Raw genomic sequence first — 22,702 nt, forward strand, 5'->3', positions numbered from 1 at the left:
CCAGGCAGTGGGTAGAAATGCAGAAACTCTGCCCCCACCCAGGCTTGAAAACTGTAAAACTTTACAGCACAAGTCATTCTGTCCACCCCCGACACCAGGAGACTTGAGCAAACACTGGCATAGTTTCCAGCAGCTCAAGGCTGGTTCCCTGGGACAAACCAGCCCCCTTTGAGTTCCCGCCTGGCAAAGCTCCAGGCTACCAAAAGAACTGACCGTTTCTTCCAGCTGAACACCTGACCATAGGCCTCTGAGCTCCCTTTCCTTAAAGCATTTACTTAAAAATATTTGCATGTGTAAATCCTTTCTCTGTCCCTTCGAGATGTAGACGCTTCTGAAACCAGGAGGGTCTTTCTCAAGGACCAGGGGGCCATCCCTTTGAGATGTCACCATCATGACAGACAGGGGTCTATCTCCCCATCTCTGTGGGAGGGTAACTTGAGAAGGTAGCCCGTTAGCAGACACACAGAGCCTAACCACATGGACCAATTCCCCCTACCGCCCACCGGCCCTGTAACTTCCACTTCTCTGACTCTGCTCAAGCCCCTGCTTGTCCCTGCTCCCTATCCCTTCATTCTCCCTTTAAAATTCCAGTTGCCTGTGCCCTGAGCTCCGTGCAATACTGAGGCCTCTCCCCGACTACAGCAGTTAACAAATAAAGTCTGTCTTTACTGGCTTTAACTCATGTCTGGCTTCTCTTTAACTGTTTCCATCTTAACAACACCCTTAGGGGACGAGCGTGTGGATGAAACTTTGCGAAGTGCTGTTTTATAATGTTTATCGTTCCCTCAGCGACTTCTAATCAACAGCCCTGAACGCGAGACAGGAACTGTGATGCCCGTTTCACCAGCGAGAGCGCTGAGGGTCCGAGCTTGGCTGAGTCATACCATTAAACTAGAACTTGAACTCGCCTCCTGGCTCAGACCGGGGCTCTTCCCACGATGCCACGCTAACCCAAGAGACGAGACCCCTGCACACGAGGACCAAGAGTAAGACAGCTGGTGACAGAGACCATGGTTAAGGTTTCTCTTTACGCATCCATTGCTGCAACGTCCCGCGGGCTCTACTCTTCTTTAATTGCCAGAGAATCTTTTTAAAGTCAAGTACCTTCCAGGCCCCGCAGAATTCTCATCTGAGTTATCCCACAGCTACAGGGGGATGAGACACTGGACGGAGCCTGTTCAAGTCTGCAGAAGCCCATCCCCTCGGGGGCCCTGCACACGCCATGCAGCCACCAGGCCCGGTCTTGGTCCTGGACCAGCTGCCCCTACTTGCTCTGCACACTTACTGCCGACGCTCTCCCAGCTTCCCCTCCAACCTCAGTCTCCGTTCTCGCCTTCCCGGGTAAACGCTGACACCCCTCCTGCTGGCTGCTCCGGTCCCCTGGGCCCCCTTCTCTGTGCTCCCATCCCCGCCTTCCTATCCAGGGCGACCTGGTGCTGGGCACAGACTCCCGAGGGCAGATCTCCCTTCCAGTTGTTGCTGACGTCAGACTCACTCACGTGACAAAATTTCAAACGTAACAAATCAACGAATTAAATTCCATCCCAGCCTCTCGGTCCCTTCTCCTCCTCATTCCCACATCAGGCTAAAAGAACACCAGCAGGAAAGCAGCTACCCATTTTAAATCCCCAAGTCACTCCTGCAGGAGAGATGGCAAAATCACTAATACGAGTGACAGGATGAATTCTGCTCATCTGCAAACCCCTCAGATCATCAGAACTACAGGAACTACCCCCTGACCCCTGACCCCCGGAGAACACTGATCTTTCAGGTTCAATGCCTTTGGCACCAGTGATTCAAATTCAGACGTCCTTATGGTAAATATTTTTATTGTTAGTTTTATCAGAACAACTTGTATGACAATTTCTGATGCATAAGTTTATCAGAGCCAGAGATGATCATTTCTTCTAGAAAAGCAACCCTCTGAGGTTAGAATGGAAGACAAAGAAAAAACAGATTTCACTTTAGAATTTACTGTCACCAAGCCCTCAGCAGCACAATTCCTTTATATATCACTTGAACATTACATAGCAAGTCATCAACAGAAAACAGACCCAAAACCTTATATCCTTATTCTTCCAGTCAATCATCAAATTTTCCTACATCTCTGAAAACACGAAAATAAAAATCATTTCAATAACAGCATCCAAACACCATAGACGCTGTAATGAGGTGCAGCAGTCCAACTTTAGGCCTCCTATTGTCCAGATTTCAGCTGAAATAGCCTCCATCGGTTTCTTAGATTTTATCACCTTGTTTGGGAGGCCTGGCCTTGCTGGGCCTCAACAGACTACAGCACTAAACACGTTAATGATCTATACTGAGAATGCGGTGTGAGTGGGTTTCTAACTCTTCGGGGACTCGAGTGGGAAGATGACGCACCCCGTGAACACAGCCGAGTGCCCCTGGGTTGTCCCTGAGCTGGGCCGTTTGACACAATCACTTTTCCTCAGAGGCCAAAGTCTGCGGTTTGATCTTCCTGGCGGCTTCCAGAACAGAATCCACGTTTACTTTGTCTCCAAATTCTTTTTCTCGGTGCTCGAGGAGAATGCCCTAAAAGGAAACAAGAGGGGACACCGTCTTCATCCCGAGTTGCTGGTTCAGGAAACAGGCCAGGGTGGCACCGACCGTTAAGCCTGCGCCCAGGCGGCGGGGAGCAGAGACCCGACTCAGCCCTGGCTCTGCTCGGGAAGGCGGACGCTGCCTTCACGGTATCTGGACGGCACAAGCAGCCCGTCGGGAGCAGGAAGTGAGGAGGGACTAACGTGTAAGGGGGCCAGGAAAGCTTCGCAGGTAACAGAGCGTGGAAGCACACTAGGACACTGGAACCCCACATACTCTAAAGAGGTAAAACAGACGGGATGATGGGTTTGCGATCAGCCTCAAGGAATCCTTGCTAGAGAGTTCTTTGACCATGACATCTAGGAACGCATCTTAAATTAAAAAAGTAAACATCTATACACATGTTCGTGTACCATTACGTATAAAGACTTTAAGAAAAGCCAGCAGCCCCACCACGCTGCGGCAACCACAGGGAGGCACATCAGGAGACTGTATTCACCTGCCTAGTAAAGCGGGGCACAGACGTCAAACATACTGAGGGGACAGACAGGGACACAGGAACGTTCACAACATACTGTTAAATGGGAGAACACCTAGGTTAATAAGACACCATCTTCTAAAAACCAAGTCGAAGGCCTCCGGGCCCAGCTCTGACCTGACAGGCTGTCCACGGTGGCTGAGAGGAGAGGCCGGCTCTGCCCACCTTCTACCGTCCCATTTTCACATTTTCCATGTTGAAAACGCCTTTCTTCTTTAAAGGAATGGTGCTTCAGAGATTACTATTACTATTAGTATTACGAAGGAAACCCCACCGAGTGGCACCTGGCACAGAGGGACTGCAAAAACTCTGCCCCCAAGAAACATGGAGCCTTCCTTGTTCCCTGAAGCCCACCAGCCCGTCACCCGCCCACCAGGAAGGAGGAAGGCGGGAGCTCCAGGGGGCACCAACAGAGCCAAACACCACACCTAGCAACACAGAGAGCATGCCAGGCAGGCCTGGGAGCCTGTGAGCACCCGGTGAGTCACCAGGCAAGAGAAGGCTGGTCAGTGGGCCAACCCTGCCCAGAGGCTGAGGGGAGCAGGTAGGGGCAGAGTGCCAGCACGGGAAGAGGCTGAGGGACCCCAGGGCCAGGGCATCTGGGAGGCCTCTCCGGAGCCACCTCCGAGCGAGTTTCCAGGCAGGGGAGGGGCAGGGTCGCTGGGAGAGGTCGGATCTGAGTCCTGAGGCTCATTTCCACTGCACCACTTGCTGGCGGCGTATCCTTGGCTGAGTTATTTCCTATCTCTGGGCCCATTTCCTTCCAGGGAGATGGGAATAAAAACACCTAACACCCCAGACTGGCTGTGAGGGAGACGAGATCACGCATACGAGCACCTGGAACAAGGCAGGGGCTCCTGGCAGCCATTATCCTAAGACGTTCTGATAGATCTACCAGCAAGTTGGCAGGGGTTTATGTTAAATCAGACACTAATTCATGCCAGATTCAATACACACAAGCAATAGCAGTTACTAAGATTTAAAAAGAAGAGATCAGAAGTGAAGCTTAAAGTTGCAGGATTTCTATTCCCACTAGCTTTTATTCCTCCCAGACTGGGAAAAGCATGCAACGATCAACCTTGGCAGTGAGACCTACCCAGCAAGGTGTCAATGTCATCCCAAGGTTGGCAGAGACAGGCCCAGAGGTCAGGCCACCCATCTCCAGGTCCTCCTGCCCTGCCCTCGAGCCCACATCCACTTGACTGCATCCCTGCTCTGTGTCCAGCCGGCACCGGCCAGCACTGCCTCCAGCAGGGGCGTCACCACGGCTACCGCCTGCCTGGAGTCTGACAAGGAGCATCAACCACCTGCCCCTGGGCCCACAGAGCCTGAGAGCCCTGTGCTGACTCTGCACCCTCAGCTCCAGCGCCCCACACAGCCGCCCACAGAGGTCTGAGACGCCCCTCGCTTCAGGGAGAGCACACGTACCACCTCCCCCACCTCTCGCCACCTCCCCCACCTCTTGCCACCTCCCCCGACTGCGCCTGTTTCCATTTCTTCTCTCCTCTTCACTCTACTGTCCATGCTCATGACCTAGGACCACGGCAAGGGAGTAAATTCTTGACAGAACAGAAACCGTGCTTTCGTTCGAGCACAGAAAACTTGAGATTAGGAACCTGGGTACGGGCCTAGTGGTGCCACTGATGAGCTGTGCTCCCTGAGGCAGTCCCTCACCCGCCCTCCTCCCAGGTTACTCACCTGCAAAGCTCTCAGACTGTCTCATGACACGATTGTGATGAGTGAGGAGACTCACGTGTGAGGCGTCAAGAGAGCAGATTTGTAAAGGATGATTCCCCTTCCCCATGTTCTCTGGCTTTCTGGAAGGAAGGCTGGGAAACCCCGATATGGGGTCTCGCACTCACAGACACAGACACCCACAGACACAGAAGTGGACACCAGGGACTCACCTGCCTTCCTGACCCCACCACAAAAACTCCACCGAGGATGAAGCCTTCGCCTTCCAGGTTCCCAGAGATGCCTCTGTCCCAGGCCCGGAAGAAGTTACGCCAGACGCCCAGACGGACGAACCCTAACAACATCATCTTCCGCCTCTGGGGACCGTAGAACTTTTTCTGCAGGAGTAAGACAGACAGGTCCCGATGAGCAGGCTGAAGGCCTGCCTCCCCGAGGAGGAAAGGGCCAGCAGGGCGTTCAACACAAAGACCCAGAGCCGCTGGTTCATGTCCTTCTCCACCCGACACACACGGCTCCACCGAGGGCACCCTCAGCTGCCTGGGGACACAGGGAGCCTGGCCAGGTTCCCAACTCGAGGCCCGAGCTCGGGAACAGACTCCAGTTCGGACTCTAACCGCGTGCTACACATGCCCAGGGTTCTTGCCCATTAGGATGACGACAGCGCCACATGCTGCAGAGGTGACAGGAGAGGGGGAAGACACGTGGCTGCAATGGATCAAGGGATGGGGGCTTGCGGTGGGGGAACCCAATGGGGTTTCAGGCACAGGCATCCCTCAGCATCTGCGGGGCAGTGGTGCCAGGACAGCCGAGAATAACCCAGTCTGTGGATGCTCCAGACTCTTAAAATGGCTGAGTGTCTGCGTATAAGCGACCCACACCCTCCCGTGAATTTTAAATCATCTCTCGATGACTTATAATACTGACACAGTATAAATAGTTGTTATAGTGTATTGTTTAGGGAACAATGACAAGAAAAAAAAGTCGGTACAGGTTCAGTGCAGCCACAACCGCAGGCCTCTCCGTCCACAGTGGCTGAATCCGTGGATGCCAAGGGCCGACTGCATTTCCTGGGCTCCCGTTCCCAGTCCCAGTGCACGCAGGGCTCAAGCGATAACTGAGAAAACAGCTCTGCGCAGAGGGCTGGCAAAGCCCCTGCAAGCCCAGGGCGGCCGAAAGCGGGGCCAGCCTCCAGCTCTAGGCCACACGCACGCAGCCTGGGCCACTGACTTCCCACACCTGCATGCGACACCCGCCAGCCCGTGCCCCATAGGCTCACGGCGCTCGCACCTTCTCGTCCAGGAAGATTTCTCCTTTGAAGTAGGGCTGGAAGTCCTCCACCTCCGTACTGAGCTGCTCCTTGACCACGGCATAGAGGGGGACGCCCAGCTCGTCCAGCTTGGGCTTCAGCAGCGACAGGTCCATGGCCTCCTGCAAAGACAGGGCAGTTCAGGCACAGGAGTGCCTAGAGTTCTCAGCCAACACCACCTCTTCCCCATGGGCCCAGGGCGGGGCCGGCACTGAGTGCGGAAGAAAGAGGCAGCAGAACGCCAGCAGCGATTAAGGCCTGGGCTGCCCGGTGCAAGGCTGCCCCAGCAGGGCATGAGGACATCAGCCCAGGTTCTAGTCTCCTCCACGGCAGGAAGGAGAGGCTAGATTCCTGTTACAGGCGTCCCAACCACGGCCTGGGGAGCATCCGGTAACTAAGAGATGGCACCCAAACACTGTCTGTCTGCCCTCCTGGCCACAACGCCTCTCCCCCACCTCACTCCCAGCCCCTCCCCTGCACGGAGCAAAGCTGCAGGGGGCCCATCTGACAAACCCCACCCAGCCATGAGGACGGCCGCTTCCACACCTTTGCCGACTGGCTCCCCACCGACCGCCAATAACCCCCCCTTTCTCCAGCTCAAACCCTGCCCTCTAGAAAGGGATCTTGTTCTAAGAGCTCTCGCTGGCTAGTCCAGCCCGGAGCAAGGTCCCAATTCTCCAGCGTATCTAATCCTTCCTGCCTGGCGACTTGTCCTGTACTGACTGTGTGTCACCATGAAGACACCACTAAGTGTCTCAAAGTCAGACACTGCGTCTCCCAGCTCTTGGGTCCCTCAGGGCCTGGCACACAGCACTAGACACCAGGCGGGAAGCCGTGAAGGCGAAGGTGGACAACGGGGAAGATGCAGCTGAGCTGACAAGCAGAGACACTCCTGACTCACACGGCCTGCGTGCTGGACGGATAAACACAACCGCACGCGTCACGCTGCAGCTTTGATGTGAAGAACAAATTCCTTTTTCACATTTGGTGTCATAATCAGATCCTTTAAAATGTACCCGCCTCACCTCCAAAACAGCTACGTTGCTTTATGGCAGCAACTACACTGAATTTTTCATTTATTTTCTAGAACCACAACAAGAACAGCTAAGGAAGCAGGATACCAAGAGCTTCAGAGAGGCACAAACTTTGCCCCAGAGCAGAAAGGACCACAGGTCTGATGTGGTCTCAGACCAGCTGTGTGTGACACGAAAGGTTTTCCTCGCTCTTCCTGGGCCCTTTGCTCTGGGTGTGCTGCTGTGCAAAGCCGTGAAATGGAAACTGAGTCACACACCTCCTCCCACGGTCACTCAAAATAACTCTGACTGCCATCCAACCATCCTTCTAGAAACACAAGTTTCCACAAAATGCTCTGCTAGGATAGAGATCAGAGCACGTGAAAACAGGTCGTAATCTGAGCCATTGCTCTTGGCCACTCTGGGGTTTAACTGGTCTGGAGAAATCAAGTCACCCAGGCTTCCATGTCGGCATTCGGAGGCTTCACAGATTTGCAACCCAAAGGCCCGAGTTTAAACTTCCCCTCTTGGGGGAGGCAGAATAACACCCTCAAAGGATGTCCACATCCTAATTCCAGGAACCCATGAGTATGTTTTGTCACACGGCAAGGGGGAACTAAGGCAGCAGATAAAATTGAGGCTGCCAGTAAGCTGATCCTAAGGAAGATTATCCTGTGCTATCTGGATGGTCCCCACGTAAAATCACAAGGGTCCTCAAACGTGGAAGAGGAAAGCAGAAGAGTCAGGGCCAGAGCGACGAGCTGTGAGAAAGACTCGAGGGGCCACTGCTGGCTTAAAAACGGAGGAAGGGGCTGAGAGCCGAGGAATGCCGAAGGCCGACGCTGGGAAGACACAGAAATTATTCAGCCCAGAGCTGAAGAAGGATCGCAGTCCTCCTGCCACCTCCAGTTCAGCCCCGTGCAGAAGCCTGACCGCCACAGCTGTCCGATGGCAAATCTGCACTGTCTACAGCCGTGGTGGGGCAGTCCCCATGGCAGCAACAGGAAATCAACGCACGTCCCGACGGCAGCGGGACTTTGTCACAGCCTCTGTACCTCAGTTTCCTCCTCTGTAGAACAAGAATGACACCAAGAAGCCGTCTTTTCCAGGGATGGGGTGGGGAGCCACTGGGCAACGGGCACGAGAGCCCCAGGTGGGAGGAACAGCAGGGCATCACGTGGTCTAAGTGTCCAGCCCATCTGCACAGCCAGGGAGACCTGCAGGGCTGAGGGGAGGCACCCCACAGTGGGGAGGACGACCGGAGGAGCAAGGAGGACCCTCGGGTGGGGCCGAGGCCGAGACTGACTGGGGAAGCAACGCTGTCTCAGGAGCGAGAAGAGGGTCATTCCCAGCTCTCCCCCAGGCAAGGCGGTGATCTCAGAACCCAGGGCTTCTGCCACCAACCAACCGTATGACCACAGATAGGTCACCAAACCACTCTTGTCCTCGGTTTACCTATCTGTGAGGTGACAGGCTGGACCCTGCCTTCCTCTGACAGGCTTCCTCCGGTCTGAACAGACGATGACAGGCTCCTCAGAGGGAGACGCGAGGTCAGTGAGCCCCAACTCACACCAGACTCATGCCTACTGCACCCAGGCCCGGGGCATGACCCAAGTCTCCCGGCTCCAGGACCCATGCCGAGGGCGCACAGTGGGGCAACAGGCCGACCACAGGAGATGTGCGGCTGTCGGCCTCCAGCTGGGACTCCAGGCACCTCCTCAAGAAGAGGCGGACAGGCAGGTCCATCCTAACAGGGCGGCCTGGGCTTCCTCCTATGCTGCGGCTGCCCCACGGGGGAGGCTGACCCTACGTGCCCAGGACCAAGCCAGACGCCTCATCCCACGAGCACAACCCTGTGCCGAGCATCAGGACATGGAATCAGACCTGGTCCCCATCCCTGATTAAATGGGAAGACGGTCCAGAATGCGGATAGAACCACAAGAGGGAGCGGCCTTGGGAGTCCCAGAGGAAAGTCAGGCATGCTGCCCACCCCAGGCTACGGTGAGCTGTTAAACCAACAGAAACAGAGGGGAAGTTAATAGAAATACCTAGAGCAAAGAACAGACACTGAGCCTGTGTTGACCAAGGGCTGAGGTGGGCCCACAGGTGCTTGTCCTGGCTGGAAACGCAGCAGGCCCCACTCGCTAGGACTCCTCCCTCTGCACAGACCCTCAAACGCACTCACCTCCCGACAGAGGAAGCAGCCCGGCCTCCGCACGGCCATGATCACAGCTCCATTCTTTTCCCAGAGCTCCTTGGCTTTGAAAGTCCTCGGTTCTGAGGGGAAGAGAAGCGAATTCAGTAGCATTTCCTCCCAGGCCAGCCCAGAGAAGCCACTAAGCAGCTCGTAAACGGCAGCAGGCCTAGCCGGGGACCTGGACAGGCATTTCCCATGAGGGAAAAGCAAACAGGAAACCCAGACAGGTGGTATCAATCCTGCAGAGGGAAACAAACAGCGGGAGGTCCCGGCATCTCCCCAAAGGCCCCACCCCCATCCAATCTACTTGCAAACTTGGAAAAACCCAAACTGGAACATTTCTGGAAAAGCGGCCAATTCCTTTGCTGCTGGTGTCAATGGGCCTTGTGACAACCCTGCAGGGCAGGTACAAGGCCAACGTCTGAAAGCGATGTTGCACTTTGGCCAAGAAAACACCAACTCTTTAAAGAGCATTCAAAGGAAGAAAGTCAACAGAAACTTTAAAAAAAAATTTTTTTAAATATGTTAACTGCAATATTATTCACAGCGGAGGGCAGAAGACGCCCAACAAGGAAATGCCGAGGGGCAGTCCAGCACGGGAGCTCAAGCCGGCTCCACCGTCAGACTGAGTCCACATCCAGCTGTGCGACCTTGGGCATGCAGGCCTCCCTGAGCCTCAGTTTCCCCGTGTGTAATGCACATGTCTGGCAGCTGCACCCTGGGCTGCAGCGAGTATGGAAAGATGGATGCACCAGTGCTCGCCAGTGTCCAGCAACACAGAGCCAGCGAGGGCTCAGGGAGTGTGACTACTTCAGCAATTCTCCGGGGAAGCCACGTCCCTGCGGGATGCGATGTGGAAAAAAAGGGGGGGAGGGGCATCTGTAAACAGGTGAGTCTGGGAAACCCTGGGTGAATGCAGCTCAACAGGGCCCTCCCTTGGCAGGGCTTCTGAGTCCCTCACGAGGGTGGCTGACGTCCTAAAGCTGCAGTCATAGACCCTGCCTTTCTCGACGGGCTTCCCCGTGTCCTGAACAGATGATGGCGGGCTCCCTCTGAGGACCCCACTTGGAGACCGCCTGGTCAGTGAGCCCCAACTTGCACCAGACTCATGCCCACTGTACCCAGGCCAGGGGCATGACCCAAGTCTCCTGGCTCCAAACCCCATGCCAAGGGCACACAGTGGGGCAACAGGCTGACCACACGAGATGTGCAGCTGTCGGCCTCCAGCTGGGACTCCAGGCGGCACCCCAAGAAGAGGCGGACAGGTGGTCCGTCCTAACAGGGTGGCCTGGGCTTCCTCCTGTGCTGCGACTGCCCCACAGGAGTGGCTGACCCTGCGCACCCAGGACCGAGCCAGATGCCTCATGCCACGAGCACAACTGTGTGCTGAGCATCGGGACGCAGAATTGGGTATACAGTGTTTCCCAAACTTATCCGACTTGGGAGCTCCTTTATTTGAAGATCCAGGGGCCCAGAATTGCTCAGAACACTCTGGAAGGTTCAGTTAAGCAAATGGCAGTATGACTAAATATTATGGCGCAGTTATTGTTCCAAGCAGAGAGACAACAACAGAAAGTGAAAAATGCTTCTTTTGATTAATATCACGGGCACCAAGGTCACACCCGCATATGGCCATGCACACGCAAGGAAAGAATTGTGCAAAAATAAAAACCATTCAAGGGCAACAGAATTATCAGAGATTTAAAAAGCGTTATTACATTTTTCCTAACATTGTTATATTGTCTTTTCAATTGAAAAAAAAAAGGGAGAGCTATTTTAAAAAGAAAAACATAAGTAAGCCTGAGCCCGGCGCTCTGGAAAAGTACCGGGACCAGCGGGGTGGCTGCTCACCCTTCTCCAGGGTCTTCAGGTCTGTGTCCTCCAGGTACTCCAGCGCTGCCTTCTGGGACTTGGGCAGGAACACGTCCGTGTTGGCCAGGAACAGGGCCAGGGCAGCGGCCCCCAGGGCCCCCACACCAATGGACCACATCCCCATGGTGAAGAGACTCGGATCCTGGAGGAAAAACATTTCTGGAGATTGAGAGGAAGGAGGAAGACATTACTGCTCCTGAGAGACCTGGAATCTAACGTCTGGGCTCGGCTAACCAAGAGGCCAGAGCAAGGCAGGGCTGGGGCTGGATGAGGGCAGGGCGCTCACTGAGAAAAGGCAGCCCTCACAGACACTGCTCCTGCCGCCCCCTCCCGCACCCTCAGAAGGCAGTGGCCCCAGCTCTGGGGTGCTCCTCTGCATGAGCTGCGTCCCCTGGGGGCAGCAACTCCTCAGCCCTCTCACTCGATGCCTGTTTTCCTTCACGGACTCGGTGTCTCAGCCACCAGCTCCCCGGGGACGGGCAGCTTTCTCCTCGTGACCAGAGGATGCTCAGAACACCAGTCCCATTGTTCTGTGACCCCATCCTTCCTCCCCATTAGTCTGTGACTCTCTGGGAAACAGACACTGTGTCCTGTTCACGCAGCGCCAGCTGGTGCCCAGCAGGGCGTCCCCACTCCTGGGAGGCAGGAAATCTCAGCACATTTGTCCCCGGGAGAATCACTTTATGTTTCACTCATTACACAAGCAAACCAGGCTCAGAGTGAAAACAGAGCAAAAAAAAAACCCAAACGGCTGCAATACATAAAACCAGAGTCAACAAAACAGCAAATCTGTAAACATCCGCCACCTGTTACATCGTAAAGTTAACAGAGTGGCCGCCGTCAAACACCAGGGTGACAGTTTCCTCCCTTGACCAGAACCTCAGGGATGTCTGTCAAACGAGCGGGAGTAGAGACGGGGAGAGTGTGCTGAGAAACAGCCGGACACTGGGGTCGGCCGCAAGCTGGGCAAGAGATGCCTACATAGGGCGGGAGCTCAGCAACTGAATTGCAGTTCCAGGCAGGACCAGAAAGTCCAGCCTGGTTCCCAGCTCCCGTCCAGGAGTCTCACCAGGCTTCCTCCAGGTGAGAAGCAGCCCACCACCGCACAGCAGCAGGAGCCCGTCCGGCCTGCCCTCACCTGCCAACTGCTTACAATGCCCATCCTTCCGTTTGCCCCCTTGCCATCCTAGGATCTGACTTATACTGGAGGCTTCCTCCCTAAGTAGCAGCCTGATCCTGAGCACTGAGATCACCGGGTACAGGCCTGGGGGTGGGGGTGTCTGTGTGTGTGTCCCACATAACCTGACCCACCTCACCACAGACACACCTCTCCCTCGCAGGACGTGGCCGGGGAGAGCATTTCTCCAAAGGATTAAGCGGAGGCCTGGGAATCTGCCGTTACTGCCAAGGCAGGGGCCGTGTGGGATCCACCCCACGAGGCAGGGCTGGGAGCAACCTGGTGGTGATGACCTTGGGAAGAGGAGGGGAGGCCAATGTTTCGGCCGTCTGGGAAGTTCAGATTTGAGTTAAGAAAAAAAAGGGAACTTCCAGGCGAGGGTGGGGGGCGGGAACGAGCAAATGAAAACAGCACTTAAGACAGAGGAATTTGGCACATGTACGCTGGACGAGAGAAGAAAGAGGGGAGGCCAGTGCGTGTGTGTGTGTGGGGGGGGGGGGTGGTGTTTCTGATGTGCTGGGAGGGGAAAGTTCCATCTTATAAGCTCCCTAACTCACCATGAGTCTCACAGGCTGGCGGCCCTGGCCTCATGCAGAAACGCAGACTCTCAAGCCTTACTCCAGAACTAAGATATCATAAACTGCACTTAAATCAGATCGCAGGCGACACAGACGCACATTAAGGTTTGAGAAGCATTGTCTCAGAGGAAAGAATTCAGGACTTTGTGCTCGGCTGGTCATAAGCCACAGAACAAAGCACAGGCCTGGGAGCGCCAGGCCCCCCTCAAGGCCAGCTCCGCTCCCTGGCGCGCGGTGGGAGGGCAGCGATGCCTGTCACACCTGAGCAGCGCTCCACGCCTCTGCCTGGAAGGCCCGACCTCGCCCATCTTATTCTTCAAGACTCAGACGCCTCCTCCAGAAGTCCTCCTGGACGCTCTGCCTAGCCCCACTCCCACCCCCAAGAGGCGTTCACGCACCCCACCTCAGTCCTGGGCCCTGTGCCTCCCCACACCCTCTGATGTGCCCGACACTCTGACGTGGACCTCTCTGCCAGTGCTCTCTGCCCTGACTCTGTGCCTCAGTTTATCTCTGAATCTCCTGGACTGGCACAGTGCCTGCTGGGTACAACGTGGGCTCTCTGTAAACATTAATGATGGAAGCGAGGACGCACAGAGGACCGAAAGAGGTGGGAGGCCGCCTCCACAGGCCGGCTTGCAATTCTTTCCATGGACGAATTACACATTACCAGGTTAAAGTTCAGAGAACAATGAGAAGGAAAACAGCAGCTCCCACGCACCTGCTGTGAACAGCAGGCTCCCCAGAGCCGGGCCAACCTCTGCGCCTTTGCGCCCTCCCAAGGTGGCCCCGGATGTCTGACTCAGGAGCCCAGGGCCTGGGCCCTGATGACAGATCTGATAACGTCTCTGAGTCAGTGTGCAGAGGCTGGCCCACCCCCCCACAGAAGGGCTTCAATTCCTGGGAGCCATTCAGGAAGTCCAGGGGGTCCCCGTGGAGCGCAGTCAGCTCCATGCCCTCCCAACTCGCCACCGCTGCTCCGGAGGCAGGCAGACTCCCTCCCCCGCTGCCCGTCCACGATGATCTCAAGAGCATGAGGGAAGCGGACCCAACCTGCCACTCCGTCTATTTCCAAACCCTCATCAGCCCTGCCCTGTTCAATAAATCCAAGTGAGGAGGATGTAAAACCGAACGACGCATCATCCTCAAGAACCAGGCCTAGCACACGGACGAGAGAAATTCAAGCAGGACGGCGAGGCAGCTCGGCCCAGGCATGAACATGGGGTGAGAGCCAGGGACGTCTGGTCCAGGCAGCCACAGAAGCATCCAGAAGAAAGGGCTCTGGAGCAGGCGGGACTCGGGGGCAGGATGGAAGAGCTGGGCCAGGCCTGGGCGGAACAAGCCTCGGAAACAGCAGGCTGGCTGGGGGCGAAGGCACCCAGAACGCGGGCGACCCTGTCCCAAAGGCCCCCCTCTCTGCACGTCAAGCCCAAGAGCTGGAGTACACGACTGGGCTGCAGAGCCCCCAGGAGCATCATTGCCCACCCCACCCCGACTCTGGCTGTGACCCAGCAAGTGTGAGCAGGGTCACTCCTTGGGGAGCGTGTGCCTGGTCCTCAGACCCCGCAGCCCCAGGATGTGAAGCACGACTGCCCTGCAGCTGGGCGTCAGGCCTCCACACCAACACCTGCTCCCGCCGGCCTCTCACAGCCGCAAACTGACTTCTGGACACACCTAGAGCGTGTGCAGGTCCAGCCCCACAGCCAAGCCCCCTGAGCGACAAAGCCACCCTCACCCTGGCCCTTCTCGCAGCCACTGCCGCTCTGAATCCTGAATCGCAGCGATTCCCAGCCACAAGCACAGGGAGGCGGCGAGGAGCCTGAACAGCTGAGGGACGATGCATTTTCAAGGGGCCTTGAAGGCTCCCAACTGCAGGGAGAGGGAGGCCAGGAAAACCAGCATTCACTTAGCATCACGCGACATGCTCAGCCTAATTGCATTCACTCAATAGTCTTGTGAGGCAGAGGGGATCCTGTTTTATGGCCAACAATCCCAGAATTCAGAGACGCTCAGACCCTTGCGCAGGGTCACAGAGTAGCATCAGTACTGCGCCCCCGACCCAGATTCCCAGGGCTCCAAAGCCTGTGGTCCTTCCACATCAGACATTGTCTCCCCACTCATCCATTTGTGGGGTTCTGGAGGTCAAGCGGCATGATCCCCTTTGTCTTGAAGAGAATTTAAAAAGGCCCACTTATTTTCTCAGCCATCCCATATAGCCAAACCATGTTTACCCTGAAAGAAATTTACCATACGACAGTTGCCCCTTCTCTTCCTCCCCTTCTCTCCCACTTCCGCTCAGGAAAGGGTCAGGTTCTCTGAAAGATAATAGCAAGGCTGTTTACAGAAGGGCCAGCCCCACCTGACACAGCGACCGACCAGACCTTATTCAGTTCCCCGCTGTGGGGCTCAGCGGCCGGCTCCTCTCCCAGCCGCCCAAGGGCTGTGGCGTGATTAGACCACACGCAAACAGCTGTGGCAGCTCAGAGAGGCAGCCCTGGGCTGGGAAGGGTGTGGGGTGAGGGGGAGACCCAGCTGCACTCCTGAGGCCATGATGGGTCGATCCCTCCCCAGCCTCATCTCCCTCAACTCCGAAAGGAGGGGGATGGACGAGGCAGACGCTGAGGCTCCCCAAGCCCCCCAGTGACATCATGCAACTCCATCCCACAGCTCAAGCTGGAGTCTGCACACTCTGGGTTCCTCCTCATTTCCATTTCCAGACTGTTCCTTCCTGCAGCCCAGAGCTTCGGGAGGCACCTCCCCTGCCCCACATGTGGTCCCTCCTTCCCGACCTGGCAGCTCAAACCTGGGACAGGCACTCACCATCCACAGCGACCACACTCCTGCTCCTGCTGACAAAGAGGCTGGCCCAGAGGAGCCAGAATCAGAGCAAGCAGGGTGGCTGGAGGCGGGGCGGCAGGGCCCCGCCCATGACCGTCCACTGTCCACAGGCAGCACCGGGCCACCCAGAAACCCTGGGGCTCCTTCAGCTGCAACAGCCAATCTCAGAAAACATCAAAAGGGAGAGCTGCCAAGGCCCCCGGCCCTTCGAAAAGCTGAGCAAAGGGTGAGTCATTTGCAGTCATGCAGATGGCAACAGTTACCCCTCTCGCTACCCTGTGCAGACTGCCGAAGCGGAGTTGCACCGTAATCAAAGGAAGACGTCCCTTTCCCCGTGGCTGCTCCTGCAGCCTGCTCCCTGGCCCTGGTCTTCACCCCACACCCAGGAAGTCAGCTGCCACCCCCGAGGACCCCCACCTGCCGTCTATCCTTTACCTCCCTCTGCCTCCTTTCTCCTCCTGCCACATCAGTGCTCCCCTCAACCCACACGCCCTTCCTGGGCGACCTCACCTGCTTCCAGCGCTTTGCCCACCAGCTCAGGATGGGACTGGCTTCCCGGCTCCCCCTGCCCTTCCTGAGTCAATGCTTCTGTGGGGACCTGAAATTGGCCACCCCAAGATATGTCTCTTTGGCATCAGGATTATTTGAGGCTGATTGCTTTTGATAAACTGGGACAGGGAAGGAGGCTCTGAGGAACGGAAGTTGCCCTTTGTTAGGACACATTTACATTTGTAAGGTAAATCTCTATCTGTAAAGGTGCCTCCCTCTCTGCACCAGGAAGAAGAAAGGAGATGACTTTCTCTCTAGAAAACTCTTAATCAATACCAAAGGCAAGGACTTAAATCTGCATTTTATTGTGCTTGTCTGGTAACCTCCTGTAACTGACTTCCCTCCCCCTCCCAACGTTGGCATTTCTTTAAGGATTAAGCATCTTTCCTTAGGCTGGGAACTGATTGCTGCGCTCACCTGTGACCACCCAGCTCCAGACAATAGACTTGCCTCCGGCTATGCCCACTGAGATAGCAGACCCACTACCTGCTGTGTCCATCAAGCGCTGTGCCGACAGGGCAATCTTGTGACTATTGTGGGAGGGACATTTCAACCATATGTGAAATATCCTGTTTGGGGTATATAACCACTCTGTGCACCCCACTTCTTCAGTGTCCTTTCTTCCTTCCAGAAGAAAGGCCCTGGGCCATGGTTCCTCATAAAGCTTTGTTTAATTTTCTCTTGCTATTCTGTCTCATGTGAATTTAATTCGTTCTCCAGCCAGACGAACCCACATTTGGGAAGAGGAAATGTGTTCCTTCCCTACACTCCCCTGCAGGGCCTGGCCCGTGGTCTCTGTCGCAGCTCATCCAAACTCTCCAGCTCCGTGGATGACAGGGCATCCAGCCAAGCGCTCAGGCCATAAACTGCGTGCGCCACATTCTATTCTCCCTCCCTCAGCGCCCACATCCACTCACTCAGGAAGTTCTGTCCGTCCCACGGGTTGAGCGTGCCACCCATCGCTTCTGCGGTCCACCCCAGGCCCCGGGACTGTGCGCCTGCCCTGTGGCCGCAAGCCCAGGACTGGGCCTGGCGCAGCTCGAGGTAGGCTCACGCAGCTTATGACGACGACCCCGCAGCACACGGACAGGCCCCTCACAGCCTAGCTTGGGTCCACCTTTCTGGCCTCGTCCCTGGCTGCTTCAGCCTCCTCGCGGACCCTCCACGTGCAAGGACGATAGTGCTCTGGTGAGGCCTCTGCACGGTTGCTCGTTCCTTTACCCAGAATGCCCTCCCCACTCACGCCAACTGGGTAAAGGCCCAGCATGGATAACACTTCCTTCCACAGCCTTTCCTGGAAGCCCCAGCCACTGACTGCCCCTCACCTCTGATCACAGAGTGTGCATGCATGTGCAAACGCACACACACCTATGCCCCTTGCACAAGCAAGTGCACTTAGTGTGTTTTCATTATTTACACGTCTGTCTCCACAATACGGCAGAGCAGTCTGAGGGCAGAGGCTGCTGTCTTATTCAGCCCTGGATTTCTAGCACTTAATGCAACCGTGGGCCCTCCAGCACCAGTTCCACCAACCCTGTCTTATCAACAGAGGAATTAAGAGTGGTTTTTCAAGGAGAGACCCCCTGTCCAGTTCAGGCCGGCTGAGACCACGCACCCATCAACTAGGCCTGCGCAGATGCTCGACAAGTGACCTTTCCGACGTCAAGGGGCAAAAACTCCATCAGCTCATGCTCATGCTGCCATTTTGTGAACATGCGTCCTATGAAGAGGTGAAGCTTGCCTACGCGTGCGCAGATCATCAATTCCCTCACCTCTCCTCACCTCCAATCATCTACTCCCACAGCTCAGACCATCTTGCCCCCTACCCCATAAACATCCCCAGGCCCCCATTTTCTGGGAGGCGGACGTGAGACTGATTCTCCCGCATCCTCGCTGGGCCACCTTGTAATTAAACCCTCTCTCTCTGCCAACACGTCATCCTGGTGATTGGCATAACGGTGCGGCGGGCAGGACGACCCTGGTTCAGTAACACTGACACCAATCTCGGTAACTGGTAGTCATCAAACATCTAATGAAATGACCTGAATTGTACTCTTGGAATGCCACAGTGAAGGAGAGCTGGAACTAATTTGTAGCCACTCAATTTCAGATCAGCACACAAGGTAATTCTGGACTAGTCTGGCTGGTCTGAGCTTAAAGAAAGCACTCCTGTCTGGGGCTTAGGTGGCCTTGCGTTGGGTCCTAGCTCCACTGCATGGCAATCTGACCTAAGCCCCGAGGACCCTGGGCCTGCATCTCCCCACCTGTACAGACAGAGGCAGGAACGAGAAAATCTAGGAGGCTGTCTCAGTTCTGACATCCAAAGGCTCTGAAGGACCACATGGTTGCAACTGCAGGGTCACGACCACCAGAGAGCCGTGGGGGCACCAGCCGCTGTTGCTCTCCTGCTGTTGCTCTCCTGCTGGGCGTGCTCATCTGACTCCCCACCTCCCCAGGCCAAACTCCTACCTGTTCAGGAAGCTGCCTCCCGCAGGAACTAATAGAGTCTTAATGAAACAAAGTATCAGCACTGGGTGGGTTAATTCATGCCTGAAACAAGTAGAGACAGCATCATATCCTAAATGGCCAGGGGACACCTGCCCTGCCCTGCCCCACCCGGGGAACCCTCCCTGCTCAGAATGAGCTGGCCTGAGGCAGAAGGAAGGACAGGGGTGTTGAGGGAGACAGAGGAAGCTAAGAGTGCAAGTGGGCCTCCCTGCCCTGCAGCCCACAGTGAAGCGGCTGGAAAGGATGCTTCATCTCCCTTCTCTGCTCTCCTCTGTTCCCCTTCCTTCTCTCAGAGCTCTAATTCAGCCCGTCCCTCTCTGAGTAAGTGAGGAAACCAAAGCCCAGAGAAGGGGCTAGCTAGTCCCAGGTCACATGGCGGGGGGGGTTGCTCAGTGGCTGTGCTAGGACTCTGGTCTGGGTCTCCCAACCCCAGTCCACGGCTATTAATTCTGCACTGAACACTCCTGCTGAGGCCGGAACAGTGTGGGGGCCCCGGCTCAGGGAGGGGGGCCCATGGGTCCTGAAGTCGGCTCCCGGGCCTGAGGAAGGCTAAGAGCAAAACCATTCCTGCGCAGGGCCTGGCAACACTGGCGGCTAGAGCACCCGCCCTTCCCAGTCCAGAGCTTTGCGAGCAGTTTACAATCCAAAGCCAAGTGTTTTCTTAAGGCCACACTACCCGTTCTCAGCCAAGAAGCCATTCTGCACCTCTCCTCCCTAAGGTAACAAGCTCCTGTCCATTCCAGCTGATAAAGACACAGGCTTGCAAACACCAGTTCAGCAGCCTGGTGACCCAGGCCCCCAGGACCCCACAAGCTCCCACCCACCCTTGTCATCAAGGACCGTGGAAACAGCCACCTGCAAGGAGCTCTCCCCCACTTACCTCAGTCTCCAACTTCCTGTTCTGCTCCTTGGGGTGACTGCCCAGCTCTGGCCCCCCCCCCCCCCGCCCGCCCCGTCCTGCTATCTAATTCACAAAGTTTCACAAAGTTCTGAACAGATGCTGAAAGCAGAACAAGAGGACACAATCAGGGGCCGGCCCACGTGGCGCAGCACTTAAGTGTGCATGTTCTGCTTGGGAGGCCCAGGGTTCACCGGTTCGGATCCTGGGTGCAGACATGGCACAGCCATGCTGTGGTGGGCGTCCCACATATAAAGTAGAGGAGGATGGGCACGATGTTAGCTCAGGGCCAGTCTTCCTCAGCAAAAAGAGGATGACTGATGACGGGGGATGTTAGCTCAGGGCTAATCTTCCTCAAAAAAAAAAAAAAAGAGGACACTATCAGCTCCTGGGCAACCAGGAGGCACTGCCAAGGGTGAGGAGTGTGGGGGCTGGGAGAGGCCTTTCCTCTGATCTGTTATCCTGAAGCTACAGAGCTCCCTAAACACCTGGCCATCCTGCCACTCCCTTACACAGCCTCCTGCCTGCGCTGAGGGCATCTGCTTTATCAAGTTCTACAAGTGTCACGGGAAGGTAGGGCAATACCATGAAAGACACTGGGCTGCAGGACGAAAAACCTGGGCTCTCCTTCTTTGCCTCATCCCTCTGAACCTCAGGGACCCCTGCTTACAAACAATGGCACTTTGAAGGGTTGTCAGGAAAGACATACGAGAAGAGCAACGCGGTTCTCTTCTTTGCGGGGCCCACCCATTCTCTTATGAGGGCAGGACATCAGGACAAAGGACACGAAACACTGTGAACAACTTCTCCCGCTGTGTCACTGCAGGCCTGCCTCCGGGATGGAAGTTCCAGCTCTGGAGGGAACGCTGGCGTGTCTCAGGCCCCCTCCACAAGGCATCCTGTGCGCTGCCCCTCCTGCAGCCGGCCAACACTGCCTTCCCCACCAGCAGCACCAGAGAAGGCAAAGGGCACTGCCCGGTTGTAACCTTCCCGTGTCAGAGGCCACTGAGCTCAGAGGGGAGCTGAGAGGTTCCCTTCCAATGCCTCCAGACAGTTCTTGCCACACAAGCCCCAGCGGAGGGAGACTTGGCATGTCTCCCTGCTCAGTATTTCACCAAGAGGCAGGCACGCAGCTGGCATGAGAGCTGCCCTATTTCTGGGACGCTGTCAGCGCCCAGGGCTTCGAGCCCCAGAACTCCAGTCCTCACCATTTAATCGACAGAAGCAGATAAGACAGGCATCAGAAATGCCTTCCAAACCCCTCAGGACCAATGCATGAGGTCTCTTCTCAATGGGACACCCTTAGGAAGGAGAGTGACTGGGAAGGGTCACACCAAGAACAGCTAAAATCAAACTCAAATTCCCAGAAGCTGTAGGAACCTGGACACGGCACTGTGTTTGCATCAGCAGAACGACAATGATTCCGGAATTACCTTCTACAGAGTTCTAAGAATCAGGATTCACCGTCTAGGTGGTGCTTCGTAAGCCACCGTACAAAGAGTGACATAAATCTGAGGAAGAATTCTTACTCATTTCTGGATTAGTCAAGGATGGCCCCTAAATGTTGTCTGTACACGAAATGGAGGGGTTCTGATGACCGGGTATGCTCGAAGAGTCAGGTTCGCATTCTGAATCCCAATTCTCAGCCTCCAGGACTGGGCTGGGGCAGAGCATCCAAGACCACACAAGCTGGCTCCCGACAACGCTTCTCAAAATAAACCCTCAGTAATTATTTTCTTGTTTTAATCAATCTGTCAAGCTCAAAGGAAAATACACTAAAATAAAAAAACAAAAACATAATTGAGGTCTAGGTAACTGGCCTGTAGAAACAGCATGGCCTGGTAAGGAAAAGAGGCCCAGAGTCAGCAGGGACTGGACCCCAGCCTGACGTCTGGACACCCTGGGTGCTGTGCCCCATAGCCCTGTTCAGGGGCCCTCCACCTCCTTCATCTCCGGCCCCTGCCACAACCTCGAGGACATACTGTCTGATGGGTGCCGCGTTCGTCTTTTCCTCCCCAGACTTTAGCTCAGTCTCGCACTGTACAGCTGGGGTCCCTTCAGTTTTGTCCAGAGCCTGTGCCCTTCGGGGGACGGAGGCGAACAGGCGCCTCCGGGATGCTGAAGATGCTCAAGAACAGAAGCGATCGCGGCCCCATAAAACACGCGACCCTCTGCCAGCACCGGCCGAGGGCGGGACCTCCCGCAGCCCCCGGCCCCACGGGACGCACGCGCCAGGGCAGGGCCCTCAGCTCCGAACTCTGACCCTATGATGCCGGCGGGTCGGGGCCAGCATTCTCCCCAGCGCGGGGACCAGCGCGGGCCGGCCCGGTCCACACCCCGCTCGCCGGGTCTTCCCGCCGCCCGCGCCGGGGGCGGGGCCGCAGGTGCAGGTGCAGCGGTCGCCGCCTCCCGGCCCGCCGGAGTGGCGCACTGCGGCACCGACTGCCGCTCCTCCCGCGCCCGCCCTGCCCAAAGACCTCACCTGCCGCGGGCACCCCGGCGCGCGCCCCCGCGTCTCGTGCCGCCGCCTTCCTTGCCGACCCCGGGGCTCCCGCCCGACCCTACCCGCCCGGGCCAGGCGGCCGCGCCTGCCCAGGCGCGCTGTGCCCGCCGCCCGCCGCGCCTGCGCAAACGCTGTGCCTGCCGGCCCGCTGCGCCTGCGCAGACATTGTGCCCGCCGCCTGCCCGCCCGCCCGGGGAGACGCGGTGTCCGCCGCGCATGCGCCGGCGTCCTCCGGCCGCGGGGACTGTGCGTGTTGTGTGCTCGTCGCGCGCTCTCTGCTCTGTCCTTCGCGGGTGATGGAAATTTACCCCTGGCTCCTTCCAGAGCAAGGAGGCTCCGATGCCCTCCGTGGATCCGGAGGCACCTGTCCTGGAGCCGAGGGCCGCCACTTTTAGCCCTCAGCTAGTTTTTGCGCAGTTTCCTGATGGCTTGGTGTTTTGGGGCGTAGAGAGGGGGAATCTTTAGGATCGA

At 56.4% G+C, this 22,702-nt stretch overlaps 1 protein-coding gene across 13 annotated transcripts; it reads right to left on the bottom strand.

Annotated features, from left to right (window-relative positions):
* Positions 1–1,809: 1,809 nt before the first annotated feature.
* On the bottom strand, positions 1,810–22,364 carry PRXL2A (peroxiredoxin like 2A). Of its 13 annotated transcripts, none has more exons than XM_008544533.2 (7): positions 15,756–15,939; positions 15,183–15,250; positions 11,163–11,325; positions 9,300–9,391; positions 6,083–6,223; positions 5,008–5,172; positions 1,810–2,553 (listed from the first exon to the last, which is right to left on the bottom strand). In XM_008544533.2, the coding sequence occupies exons 2-7, from the start codon at positions 15,183–15,185 to the stop codon at positions 2,440–2,442; spliced, it is 678 nt and encodes a 225-aa protein (XP_008542755.1). In that variant the 5' UTR covers positions 15,186–15,250; positions 15,756–15,939; the 3' UTR covers positions 1,810–2,439. The 13 variants fall into 13 exon arrangements, with proteins under 13 accessions (XP_008542755.1, XP_008542753.1, XP_070472909.1 ...); XM_008544531.2 differs by having other exon boundaries at positions 11,163–11,342; XM_070616808.1 differs by lacking the exons at positions 15,183–15,250; positions 15,756–15,939 and adding an exon at positions 22,211–22,364.
* Positions 22,365–22,702: the final 338 nt, after the last annotated feature.

The sequence above is a fragment of the Equus przewalskii genome, chromosome 1 (genome assembly GCF_037783145.1).
Source record: "Equus przewalskii isolate Varuska chromosome 1, EquPr2, whole genome shotgun sequence".
Lineage (NCBI taxonomy): Eukaryota > Metazoa > Chordata > Mammalia > Perissodactyla > Equidae > Equus > Equus przewalskii.